The sequence below is a fragment of the Leucoraja erinacea genome, chromosome 8, assembly GCF_028641065.1.
Source record: "Leucoraja erinacea ecotype New England chromosome 8, Leri_hhj_1, whole genome shotgun sequence".
NCBI classification, from domain to species: Eukaryota; Metazoa; Chordata; class Chondrichthyes; order Rajiformes; family Rajidae; genus Leucoraja; species Leucoraja erinaceus.
In genome coordinates, this window is record NC_073384.1 from 37,144,698 (window position 1) to 37,159,183 (window position 14,486).

At 43.5% G+C, this 14,486-nt stretch overlaps 1 protein-coding gene across 2 annotated transcripts in view; it reads left to right on the top strand.

The window, feature by feature from the left end:
* mei4 (meiosis-specific, MEI4 homolog (S. cerevisiae)) overlaps window positions 1–14,486 on the top strand; it is a 249,067-nt gene that overhangs the window by 83,654 nt on the left and 150,927 nt on the right. For both annotated transcript variants that reach the window (XM_055639475.1, XM_055639476.1), the window contains exon 3: window positions 5,349–5,947. In XM_055639475.1, the coding sequence (XP_055495450.1) occupies window positions 5,349–5,947 (599 nt within the window). The remainder of the gene's footprint in view (window positions 1–5,348; window positions 5,948–14,486) is intronic.

Here is a 14,486-nt window from a genome sequence, read left to right on the forward strand (position 1 = left end):
ATACTACGGTGGTGGCTTACGTTAACCACATGGGTGGCATAAAATCATTATCATGTGACAAATTGGTCAATGCAATCTGGCTATGGTGTGTCAAAAGACATATTTAGTTATCAGCTGCCTATCTACCAGGTAAGCTAAATACAGTGGCAGACACCAGGTCACGAAAATTCAATGATAACATCGAATGGATGTTAGATCCAAAAATCTTTGCTAAAATTATTAAGCAATATGGAACGCCAGATATCGATTTGTTTGCATCAAGATTGAATCACCAATTACCTATGTATGTGGCTTGGGGACCAGACCCAGAGGCAGCAGCGGTAGATGCTTTCACGCTGGATTGGGGAAATTTCTTCTTCTATGCTTTCCCTCCCTTCTGCCTCATCAGTCGGGTACTCCGGAAAATTCAGACTGACTCTGCTTCTGGAATTTTGGTCGTACCCGACTGGCCTACCCAACCATGGTTCCTAGTCCTTCACGACATGGTGGTCGAGTCACCAATGGTTTTCCAAAGCAACCCACAACTGCTGACTCACCCAGTATCCGGCATGAGTCACCCATGCCATCAATATATTAAACTCCTGGGTTGTAGGTTCTAAACAGACCTTACCAGGGACTGGGATTATCAGAAAGAACAATCACCACCATGTCGGCAGCCCTGCGGAATTCCACCAAGAAGCAGTACCTGACGTACATCAAAAAATGGGAGAAATACTGCTTGGACGCAGGGACAACGTATGAAACAGCCACAATCACCGACGTGTTGGAGTTCCTGGCCCACTTACACCATGATGAGAAGATGAGCTACAGTGCCGTAAATGCAGCACGAAGCGCCCTGTCTGCTTATCTAAAACCAGCAGGACACCAGAGCATAGGGTCCCATCCACTGGTGATAAAACTCCTAAAGGGTATTTATAATAACAAACCCCCAAAACCCAGGTATACCCATGTATGGGATATTAGTGTGGTGTTATCATATCTCAGAGGATGGCCACCAGCTGGATCCCTCAGTCTAGAGGAGTCTACACTAAAAACACTTATGCTCATGGCTCTCGTATCCGCTCAAAGGGTCCAGTCACTACACAAGCTACGACTGGACAACATGGTAATTACCCCAGACTACATCACGTTCGTTATTCCAGATCTGGTGAAACAAAGCAGGCCAGGAATGCCCAATTCACCGATAATATTCCGGGCCTACCCACGAGAACCAAGGCTATGTGTTGTGACCCATCTCCAGAAATATTTAGACATAACCCACAAACTTAGAGGGAGTGAAAAAGCCTTATGGGTCAGCCACAGAAAACCTTTTGGACGGGTAACTAGCCAAACCATTTCAAGGTGGCTACAGCAGGTGCTGAAAGCTGCGGGAATCGATACTAACATTTTTAAATCCCATTCCACCAGGGCAGCATCAACATCAGCGGCGGAACGCATGGACGTCCCAATAGACCACATCCTAAATACGGCAGGATGGTCGAGGGAGTCGACATTCCGTAATTTTTATAATAAACCGCTGATGAAACCAGACCTGTTTGCAGAGAAAATTTTACAAACTGCAAATCTTTAATTTAAGCCCGGGGGGAGCATTTGAATTTTTGTTATTGTTAATAAACACTTTTTGTTTTGAAAACAAACAGATTCTTTGGTCATTAAGATACCACTTCCTCCCTCAAGAACTTCGGCAGCGAGTGATATAAAGCTGTTACACGGTTTGAAATCACAGACCTTTGAAATCTTCACGTAGTCACTCACGTGACTCCGAAGTAAAATAGTAAGATTAAACGAGTACTTACCAGTACGAAGTTTGATCTGTATTTTATGAGGAGTTACGATGAGGGATTACGTGCCCTCCGCTCCCACCCTCATTATATAGATCAAACTAGTAAACTGATGTCTCCTTAATCTTTACTATGTTCACTTCAAATATTGTGTCTATCTGTGATTCCACACCGCTGCTTGGAAGTATGCCGCGCCTGCGCACTGAGCGGGTTCTTCACGTAATCCCTCATCGTAACTCCTCATAAAATACAGATCAAACTTCGTACTGGTAAGTACTCGTTTAATCTTACTATTATAGATTACATAATTGACGTCATTTGGTGCATGACGTTGGGGAAAAGTCAGGTGTTTTAACGTGGATCCTGACTAGAAGTGCCCGAATTAATTTAGCGGCTGTCACTGTTTCACCCAGAAATGATTGCTATGTGATTTACTCCAGGACTGATTGATTTTTGGATTGCAATTCATTGAGAACAATTGATTACCTTGTTTCTAGGTAATCACATTTCTCTAATATCTTTACGCAGAAAAAACATAATTTTCACAGCAGATTTCTGCACATGACAAATGATCTGTACTTCCCTTCATAAAATGAGATTAATTTAACTTCTTATATCAACCGTATATTTTATTGCCACTATTCCAAAAGATCAAACAGAGATAAAGTATCACTCTTGTTGGTCTAATGGGTCATATAATGGTATCGTTGGTTCTGGTTTGAAATGTAATAATCTGTATCATGAACTTGGTGAGTGAAGATGAACTAGATTTCCCATGCCTGTGTTTTGTTGTATATCTGCAGCGCACATAAGAATGTGTGACAGATCGTTAGGAAGCTATGGAATATTCTTCAGGGTGGTGGAGGAACAAGTTCATCAGAAACTGCTGGTTCTTATTTCCACTTTTAAACCATGTTCCACAGTGCAGGTCAACTCTCAAGGAATGGACACATAGTAGCAATGTTACAAAATTTTGAGATTTAAAAAATCAAGTCTGCAATTTATCCCATCAGATAAAGCATAACAATAAGTTATAATATAATAGAGCGATTGTTTCTATTTTCTCTTTCTTTCTTTTCTAGGGTCTATTTTCTCACTTTACTTCCTTCTCTAACTTCTTTCCTAAGGGGCTGTCTTTTCCCAACACTCTTGCACTTCACGACTCTCTTGCACTTTCTTTACTTTCCTTACTTCTACCTTTTTCTTAAAGCTCAAAAAAAATGAAGCGGTACAAAAAATGTATTAAGATATATGTGTTGTGTAGGATTGTAATTTACCGTACTTCTAATAAAAATAAAATTTAAAAAAAAAAAAAAAAAAAAAAAAAGTTTAATTTGACACCTAATTCACTTTCATATCTCAAGTAATATAAAAGTTATGGCCATTTTCATACTCGGAAATTAGCATCTTGTTCCCTATTGATTTTCTATGGACATAACAAAAAAGCTGTGATCGTGGACAGTCAAAAGCCCATAACCTTCTTAAAAATTAAGAGAACTGAATGAAATTTTCAGTTATCATAGATTGAAGCATTCTGAAACAAATATAAAATAATCTTACTTGGATGACCTGAAATTAAAGCATATAATTAGTTAGTTACCCAATTGTAGCTAATTTCAAACTTCAATTACCAGATCTAAACATCTATCCATTTCTTAATAAATGATTAACATTTTTAAATAGCCCAAGTGTCCAAATAATATTCACAAATAATTCACAATAAAACATGATTTTAAAATCTCATTTACATCAATTTATAGGCCAAATGGAAGGAATTTAGTGTTCATTTGCTGTAAATTAAAGTCAATTTAAATCGGCTTTCTAGTGGGTTCCTGTGAACGCGCTGGTTTAGAACGTTCACATTGCGCTGGATTTGTGCCCTCAAGTGCCCAGAAAAATACTGCGGGATATAAAGAGCCCAAAATGAACTACTCGCTATAGAAAACTTTATATACAGGGTTATACACAAGCCCCATTTAATGTAAAAATAAGGTACATACCTTTAATTGTTTGCTTTATAAAACCCTGGGGCTGCGAGAGGTTGCGGAGTGAGAGAGTGATTTTTAAACTACTATAAATATTATACAAGGCCATAAAAACTAATAATACCTTTTGCGACGGGGTCTTTCAGCGATTTTCCGTTAATGATTTACTAGGCTGAACATTTTCGATTGGAACAGCCTAGTAAAAATCGCGTTTTAAACCCGCCCCCTCTAAACAGCACCAAAATCACACACACGGGGTAGGGCAGATGCTCAGCCACGATTCAGGTAGGTTTTGTAACATACCTACACATAGTACTGGAGTAAATCAGCGAGTCAGGCAGCTCTGAAGTAAAAGTATGGGTGACGTTTCGGGTTGGGATCCAGTCTGAAGAAGGGTCCCTGCCTGAAATGTCACCCATCCTTTTTCTCCAGAGATGCTGCAGAGTAACTCCAGCACTTTGTATCTATCTTCAGTGTAAAACAGCATCTGCAGTTCCTTTCTACATACTCCCAAGGGAAGTTTGCATTCATTTAAACATTTTGCATTAGACTTTAAAGATACGGCGTGGAAACAGGCCCTTCGGCCCACTGAGTCCACACCGACCTGTGATCACACCTTACACCATCATAGCAAAAGGATTTGAGTATAGGAGCAGGGAGGTTCTACTGAAGTTGTATAGGGTCTTGGTGAGACCACACCTGGAGTATTGCGTACAGTTTTGGTCTCATAATCTGAGGAAAGACATTCTTGCCATAGAGGAAGTACAGAGAAGATTCACCAGACTGATTCCTGGGATGTCAGGACTTTCATATGAAGAAAGACTGGATAGACACGGCTTGTACACGCTAGAATTTAGAAGATTGAGGGGGGGTCTTATAGAAACTTACAAAATTTTTAAGGGGTTGGACAGGCTAGATGCAGGAAGATTGTTCCCGATGTTCCTGAACAAGGGGTCACAGTTTAAGGATAAGGGAGAAATCTTTTAGGACCGAGATGAGAAAAACATTTTTCACACAGAGAGTGGTGAATCTCTGGAATTCCGTGCCACAGAAGGTAGTTGAGGCAGTTCATTGGCTATATTTAAGAGGGAGTTAGATGTGGCCCTTGTGGCTAAAGGGCTCAGGGGGTATGGAGAGAAGGCAGGTACAGGATACTGAGTTGGATGATCAGCCATGATCATATTAAATGGCGGTGCAGGCTCGAAGGGTCGAATGGCCTATTCCTGCACCTATTTACTATGTTTCTATTAGCATTTTCCTACACATTACGGACGATTTACAATTTACAGTAGCCAATTAACCTACAAACCTGAAAGTCTTTGGAATTTTGGAGGAAACTGGAGCAACCAGAGAAAACCAACATGGTCACAGAGAGAACGTACAAACTCCATACAGGCAGCACCTGTAGTAAGGATCGAACCCGAATCTCTGTCACTGTAAGGTGGTAACTCTACTGCTGTTCCACCGTGTGCCCAAAGACATCACAAATGATTAAATATTACATATTGGACTTGCAGAGATGTCATATTACAGTACATTTTTTAAACAAATATTTAACTTGAATATGTGTTTAATTTTCCAGGAGATGACTCTTCCAACCGCCTAGGATTTCCAACTCAAAATCCTGTGAGGTCTATGAATGATTCTTCTCATCTAGATGACTCTGGTTGTGATGTATCCAATGGACAAGGATCAGATACTCAGGACCTGTTGACTAATTGCAGTCTAAAGAGCATTGATTATTCTTCCCTAACTAGTGAACAGACGTTGCCCGTGGTTACTTCCATTTCATTGTCTGCTACATCAAACACCCCCAGAAATGATGAATCAGAAGTGAATAAAAAAATGCTTACTTTTCACACTCAATTTTTACAGAGCTTGATACGCATTAGAAAGATTGCAACTAACAGAACTCCAACAGCAGAAACATTGGCTTTAGGTAATGACTACTCAGTAGTGACAGATTCAGTCTCTCATTTTGCTGAGAGTTTGCTAGTTTTCTTTGCAAAGCCCAAATCTCTACCCCCAGCCTCTTTGCTGATGGAAACAACAGAGTCTCTTGTCTGCTTAATGCAAGATGGTAAATTACCAATGCCTGTCCTAACAGAGTGTACCAAGCGGGTGGAGGAGCTTGTGAAGAAGTTGGTGAAAGTCATTATGGATAATACAGAAGTAAATCGGGTAAGCACATTTTGAATATCATAATGTTCCTCTTAAAAGCATCATCTTTAATCAAACACATGATTCCCTTTGACTGTTAAGCATTGACTGACTGTGTGAGACTTATTGTTTGATTCAAGTAACTGCATTTGTAGAAGCATTTATCTCAATTTGCTTGTTGTTATTGCAAACAGTATATCAAGTGAAGTACAATATTGACACCTAAAATGCTTTCATTGGTCTTAATTAGGCTACTAATCAATTTCCAGAAGCAAATTGAATACAGAAATCAGTAAAGAAAGACCTGAAATGTATATTGTTGGACCAGACTTTCATAAAATTCTTCTTGATGGTAATTCATCTTTATCGTTTAAGTTGTGGCATCTTGGTGGTGGTGCAGCTGGTAGAGCTGATGCCTCACAGCACCAGACACCCGGGTCCGATCTTGACCTCTGTATGAAGTTTGTACGTTCTCCCTGTGACTGCATGGATTTCTTCTGGATGCTTCGGTTTTCTCCCACATCCCAAAGATGTGTGGTTTGGAAGTTGATTGGCCTCTGTAAATTATCCGTAGTGTGTAGGAAGTATATAGGAAAGTGGGATAACATAGGACTAGTGAACGGGTGACTGATGGTCAGTGGGCCAAGGGTCCTGTTTCCATGCTGCATCTCTAAACAAAGTAGGGCTAACTGCATTAAATTACAATGCCTGAACTCTTCAAGATTTATGGGGGAAATCTTCAGAGAGTTGGGAAATCTTTTTTGCCTGAATCTCTTATGTAGCTCCTTTTCAGGTTGAAATAGCAGGGCAACTTATATTTTTAATTAATAGTATATTTATAATATGTATGGGCACAAATATATCTGACCCAACAATGGAATTTTCATTGGATTTTTTCTTTTCAATGTAATATTATTTGAAGATGAAACAGATGTACTAAATTTGTTGTCTTCCTGGCTGAGGGAAGTGTTTACCACTTGGTGCTGCATCACATCTCCACTCCACACTTTGAGGAACTGTCAATAAAAGTTGTATGAAGATGGAACAATGATCAAAGGGTCACGTTGGAGGTGACAAAAATGACGGAGGACTATTTGTTGGATGTGACGGCTAGTGGGGTGAAAGGTGAGCACTAGGGGGACTCTGCCCTTGTTACGAGTGGGGGGATGGGGAGAGAGAGCAGTATTACGGGGTATGGAAGAGACCCTGGTGAGAGCCTCATCTATAGTAGGGGAGGGGAACCCCCGTTCCTTGAAGAAGGAGGACATTTCCGATGCCCTGGTGTGAAACACCTCATCCTGGGAGCAGATGCGGCGTAGATGGAGGAATTGGGAGGAGGGGATGGAGTCATTACAGGAAGCAGGGTGGGAAGAAGAGTAGTCTAGATAGCCATGGGAGTCAGTGGGTTTATAGTGGATGTCGGTCAGAAATCTATCACCTGCGATGGAGATAGTGAGGTCAAGAAATGGTAGGGAAGTGTTGGAAATGGTCCAGGTGAATTTGAGTGCCGGATGGAAGTTAGTGGTGAAGCGGATGAAGTCAGTCAATTGTGTGTGGGTGCAGGAGATAGCACCAAAGCAGTCGTTGATGTAACGGAGGTAGAGGTCGGGGTTGGGGCCCTGGTGCGTATTGAACAAGGATTGTTCGACGTACCCGACAAAGAAGCAGGCATAGCTGGGGCCCATGCACGTGCCCATAGCTACGCCTTGTATTTGGAGGATATGGGAGGAGTCAAATGTGAAGTTATTGAGGGTAAGGACCAGCTCCGCTAGGCGGAGGAGAGTATCAGTGGATGGGTATAGGTTGCTTCTCTGGTCGAGGAAGAACCAGAGGGCTTTGAGACCATCCTGGTGGGGGATGGAGGTGTAGAGTGACTGGACATCCATGGTGAAGATGAGGGGATGGGGGCCTAGAGAATGGAATGCCCGGAGACGACGGAGAGTGTCTGAGGTGTCTTGAACATAGGTAGGGAGGGATTTAACCAGGGGGGATAGGATGGAGTCAAGGTACATGGAAATAAGTTCGGTAGGGCACGAATAGGCAGAGACAATGGATCTACCAGGACAGTCAGGTTTGTGGATTTTGGGGAGAAGGTAAAATCGGGCCGTGCGGGGCTGGGGAACTATGAGGTTGGAGGCTCGAGGGGTCAGGGCATGGGAGTTGATAAAGTTGGTGATGGTGCTAGAGATAGTGGCCTGGTGCTCGTCAGTGGGGTCATGGTCCAGGGGTAAGTAGGAGGAGGTGTCCGAGAGTTGGCGCGTGGCCTCAGCTTTGTAGAGATCGACGCGCCAGACTACCATGGCACCTCCCTTGTCGGTGGGTTTGATCACCCAGTCTGAGTTGTTGCGGAGTGAGTTGATAGCTGTACGTTCAGGGGGGGAGAGATTGGAGTGAGACAGGGGAGTGGAGAAGTTGAGGTGGTTGATGCCCCGCCGGCAGTTTTGGATAAAAAGGTCTAAAGCCGGAAGATGGCCATGAGGGGAGGTCCACGAGGAGGGGGTTCGTTAGAGACGGGAAAAGGGATCATCTATAGGGGGCGAGGACTCCTTCCCATGGAAGAACGCTGTGAGGCGGAGGCGACGGTAGAAGAGCTCCAAGTCGTGGTGGGCGCGGAACTCATTGAGGTGGGGATGGAGGGGGACAAAGGTAAGACCTCTGCTGAGGACCGACCATTCGGTGGCAGAGAGGAGGAGGTCAGGGGGGATGGTGAACACACGGCAGGGATGGGGGTTGGTGCCGGAGGAAGGCAGGTGAGTGAACTGAGGCTGAGGCGATATCTGATGGGGGGTGGGTGGTCAGGGGGTATGTGGGTATGAGGACTGTAGTGTGGGTGGGGAAGAGCAGGGGTCACATAGTTTGATGGGGATGGGGAAGACCCAGTGGACCAGCCACTGAGGTTACCAGGGTTGGGGAGACTGACACTAGGACCCAGTGGAGTCAAACCTAGGAGAGTGGGAGTTAGCAGCGTGGAGGCTTCGGGCCCAGTGCGGAGTCCAGGCTTCGGGCTGCTGGAAGGCAGTGGAGTGGCGAGGGTCGGCGGATCCGATGGTAGGAGTCCGCGGGCAGTAGAGTCGAGGTCGGCGGGCGATGTGTGGGAGTTCCGGTGGGCGGATGGTCGGTGGGGCGGCACAGATCGGCGAGCCCGGTGAGGCAACAAGATGAGTAGGGCGCGGTGCGGTGGCCACGTTCGGAGAGCCCTGTTCCGGCGGCGATGTTCGGTAGGTTCGATCCGGCGGCGATGTTGGATGTGCCTGGTGTGCCGGCATTGTTGGGTGGGCACAATGCGAGGTGGGTCGGCCAGGTGCGGCGGCGAGGTGGATAGGCCCCAGTGCGGATTGGAGGTGGATAGGCCCCAGTGCGGATTGCGAGGTGGATAGGCCCCAGTGTGGATTGGAGGTGGATAGGCCCCAGTGCGGATTGGTGGATAGGCCCCCAGGTGCAGCGGCGAGGTTCGGCGGGGAAAGGGTTAAATAAACTACATACCTTTTGCTTTGTCCTGCACTTCCAATGATCCAAGGATCTGTGGAGCAAATTCTTCTCCACAACGAATATAAACCTCACCTGCAATTTAATCCCCGCCCACCAAAGCCTCCGGAATTGCAAGCACCGCACGAGCCACCGATGGTAGGTTTTGTAACAACGCCACTATCTCAAACGTTTAACACACCTTGGTGCAGCGAGCAGAGGCCCCCCTAGATCTCGAGGCCCTAAGCTTAAGCTTGTCTAGTTTATACGTAAATCTGGCCCTGGCTGCAGGAGGTGCCCCCGGGACACAAAGATGGCCAGGCAAGGAGAGGCCTAACAGGACCCTGGGGTTTACCTGGATCGGGAGCCTCTTCAGTGCATCGAGTATGGACTTTTGAAATGGCTACAAAACATGGCAGCACACCTGCATGTGTAAATATGCAAAAAGAATTTCACTGTGCGGTTGCACCATTGAACCATTGAGGTCAGAGGGTCGTAGTGGAGGATTGTTTATCATATTAGTGGCTTATGACCAATGGTATGCTGCAGGGATTGGTGCTTGGTCCACTGTTGTTTGTTATCTATAGTAAAGATTTGGAAGTGAATGTAGTTGGCATGGCTATTATTGGTCAGGGCATTGCGTACTAGTTAGGACTTTATGTACTGCGAACAATTAGAATGAATGTAAATGGACAAAATCAGCATGGATGTGGTGGTCAAATCGGCCTGTTTCAATGCTAGAAGGTTGTATAACACCAAGACTAGTGTTTGTTTGCCTCAAGAGATAATCTTTTTCTTTTGTTTGGGCAAGTTATTTAATTTCCCATTGACACCTCACCATACAGATGTACGATCAGGCACCTTCAAAAACTCTGCTTGAGTAGATTTATGTGCCCCCCTTTCTGAATTGTGCCCTCATTGTGCCAAAAAGTTATTCACTTTTTGGAGTTAAGCTGTTATTGCTTTGTTCTTTGTTGGCTGTGTCTGTTGAAGCCAATATGCAATTCTTTTTTCTTTAACTACAAAGATTTGTAATTAACCCTAATTAAGCCTGAGAGCCGGAACATCTTCTCAGCAACCACCAAGCTCTTGAACACTACACAACACTAACTGCATTCCCACCTCAGCAACTATGATCACTATGGACTATGTTTTGCATGCTTCGGTTCTGCACTTTTATGGTCTCAATACCTGGTATTGTATTATTGACTAATACAAACGATTAACTCCAGATGGAGGCAGACGGAATAAAATAAAGTACAATGCCAGTGTACTGGTTTGGGAGCACACTATGAGCAATAATAGTAAGATTAAACGAGAACTTACCAGTTTGAAGTTTGATCTTTATTTTATGAGGAGGAACGTTGAGGGAATACGTGAAGAAGCCCGCGTACGACGCATGCGTGTCATCCTTCAAAGCAGCGGTTTGAGGTCACAGATACACTATAATGACTTAAAATAGTAAGATTATTAAAGAGATACCAGTTTAAGATATGACCATACGAGGGTGGGAGTGGAGGGCACGTATTCCCTCAACGTTCCTCCTCATAAAATAAAGATCAAACTTCAAACTGGTAAGTTCTCGTTTAATCTTACTATTTTACTTCGGAGTCACGTGAGTGACTACGTGAAGATTTCAAAGCTCTGTGACCTCATGCCATGGAACGAGTCCATGCTTCACAACTGCCTTGGTAGTTTGGGAGAAATTGTTAATGATATTCAAAACATTCATACCAATTATTTAAAGGAAATGATAAATAATATCTAATTAATTCAAATCATAACCCCGTATTCTTCATGGATAAATTATCATACAGAACTTAAAATGTTCCCCGAAAACGTTCCCATACTGCTAACTGGTTTGTTATAAAATTTCTGAAAAACGTTTTCTCCGACAACCATCCTGCAATCCTGAGGATTTGGTCCATGGATACATCAAGGTGTTTTGCTGCGGATGTAGCTGCAGCCCTGGTGGAGTGAGATTTAAATATGTTAGTGTGCACTCCCGCTTTATCTTAACCCATATTTCAGCCACCGCGAAATGGTCTGAATTTACACTCTACGGTACGGTTTCTTATAGCTGATTAAACGCCATTTCCTTGCCTTTGTCCTTTCACTGTATAACAAAACGTGCTTCACTATACAGAGGCGTTTGTCCTCCGGGTAGGCCATAAATTCTATGACCTGCCCCGCTGATCCTGGTCTATTATGTTTAATAACACGGTCCTGGATCACAAAAACCAAACTTCCTGCCGCCATAGTGAAGCCATCCAGTCTTACTTTTTTGCAATAACTGGACCCTTTGCGCTGTGACTAGCGCCATCAGCATTACCATTTCTTAGTTAGTTTATCCAGATTTAATGCTGTAGCCCGGCGACCAATTCCTTAGCATGGTCAGGACCACACTTACCTCCCAGATTTGTTGTATCTTGTTTTGGGTGGCTTGGTGTTAAAATTTCCTCTTAAAAGTTTAACAAACCAGAGGCTGTGATCCCACAGACTGTCTTTCTGTTCCTTGCCACCAATAACTTGACAATGCACTTCTGGCACTATTCACAGTGCTGTAACTAAGTCCTCCATAATGCAGGCTGGTGAGAAAACTCTAGCACCGCCGGAACATCCTTATTTCTGTGGTCCAGAAGGTTATTATGGCAGTAATTAGTCAATTTTTTAATATGACCTAAATACTGTATTTGTGTAGACCTTCTTTGTGCTGCTGTGATCATGTCCACAGTTCTTTTTGATAGCCCCATGTCCCGTAGCGAGTCTTTCAGAGTCTACAACCCAATAATTCAATATTTTCTATGGCATGGATAGCTATCCTGAGTTACTGGATGCACCAGTAACTTAGGACTATGTCTTAAAGTTATACATGGTTCCAGCACCATGTCCTGTACTACGGAAACCCATGGTTGGGTAAGCCAATAAGGTACTAAGAAAATCCCAGATGCTGATTCCTGTTGAATTTCCCTTAGTACCCGATTGATTAGGCAGAAAAAAAAGGAGGAAATGCATAAATGAACCATTTCCCCCAGTGCAGTGAAAATGCATCTGTAGCTTCTGCCCCAGGATCTGGTTCCAATGATACATACCTCGGTAACTGGTGATTTAAACCTGGATGCAAATCTAATACCCGGCCTTCCATACTTTACTGTGATTTCAGCAAATACCGTTCTATCCAACATCCATTCAGTACTTTCAATAAATTTTTGTGACCTGGTGTCTGCCACTAAATTAGTATCCTTGGTAGATACGTAGCCCATAACCAAATAGTCCTTTGGACACACCATTGCCAAATTGAGTTTGCCAATTCATCACAAGATGTTGATATATTTCCACCCATATGACTTATATATACCACCACCGAGGTATTATCTATCTGCAATCTAACATGCTGCTGTTTCATTCCTGAGCAATAAGATTTTAACCCATAAAATGCACTTAACATTTCTAAGTACTTTATACCCTTAGTGTTAAGTAGGTTAGCTTCTTGTATATTCCATCTCCCCCCACAGCTCGAGATGGTATCAGTTGTACCCCAACCAATTGCACTGGCATCTGTTTGTAATAGCACAGACGGGTTGTCAATAACTATTGGGTTGGAGCCATACTTAACATTGTGTTCCCACCATTGTAATTCTTTTATGTCTTAAATTGTTAGCTCCATTGACCATCAAAAAATGGCCTCTATTAATTTTGAGTGCTTTAATCCTTTTGTAACTCTGTGGCTTTTCCTATTAGTAAAGTCATTAACATATTAAATGTGTTAATGGTGTCAATTTTGACTTAATTGGATGGATAATGAATCCCAGCTGTTCAAACAATTGTTTTGTGGCAACCACTGCCTGACATGCCAATTCATAAATTATACCGACAATAAGTATTCATCCAACTATGTCATTACTCTATGATTTTGTTGTTGCAGCAATGCCAAAGCTGGTTTAAGAATTTTATCTCTGATGGGTATTGTATAGTAAGCATCTTTAAGATCAATACTTGCCATAAAGTAGTGTGCTGAAACTAACTCTTTAGCAATGCTAAAAGTATCCATTTTAAAATGAACATATTGCCCAACATTGTGAAGTGTTGATAAATCAATAATAATAATACGGCAACCCCCATCTTTCTTATTTCTAATAAATATGTTTGAGACAAATTCCTGTTGTTCAGGTTTGGTTTGTTCAATTACCCCTTTAGTGAATAATCTTTGTAGTTCTATGTGGGCTTTAGCTTGTTCCCATTTAGTAAGCATGTATATTCTGTCCGGTGTATATTGTACTGGAAGGTTTTGTTTGTGTAGAAACTCTATCAGATATCCCTTAATACTTCTAAGAATATATCTGTCCATAGTTATATTACACCATGCTTCCAAATTAAGTTGCAATGTTCCTCCAACTTCCGTGCTCCCTATTAATTCTGGAGCCCCAGATTCACCTACCTCCATGGTTATCGGTGGTAACTGAGTTATTTTCTTGATTTCACTCGTGGTTGTGGAGGGCCTTGAGGTTGAGGTTGGGGTAGATGCTGAAGTAGAAGCTTTCGCATCTCCCACATTGGTCGTCCCGGGCCAAATATTCACCATGTCACTGACGGCCGAACCTGCTGCAGCCACTCGTACCGGTTTCCCAGCTCCACAAAAGTGGCCGCTGCTGGCTGCGCTATATCTTGCAGCTGCTCATCCTCACTCCGGTATCAGTAAGTATTATCTGGAGGCTGTTTCGCCACATCACTTTCGCAGTGATGTCTTTATTAACACTGGCAGCCATCCTGGCCCAGTCAGACCTTCAATACCCTCCTCAGAGGTGTCTGACATTTCATGCAGCCCTTATGGGAAAACTGCTGTGGGACTTATATTTTTTGCCCACTGTGGCTATCCTCCAATCCCGGAGCCTGCCACTGTGGAGAAATTTACTCCAGCAACCGCTCCAGCCGACTTACATGCTCTCGGGCACTAGTCGATCGCGGGTGCTTTATTATATCAGCCCGCTCCTGCCGACCTTGGTGCTCTCGGGCACTAGTCGGACGCGGTATTTCCCGCAGCCGGGCCCCATGCCTACGGGCACTGGTCGCTCCCGGCCGCCCGATATAACTATGC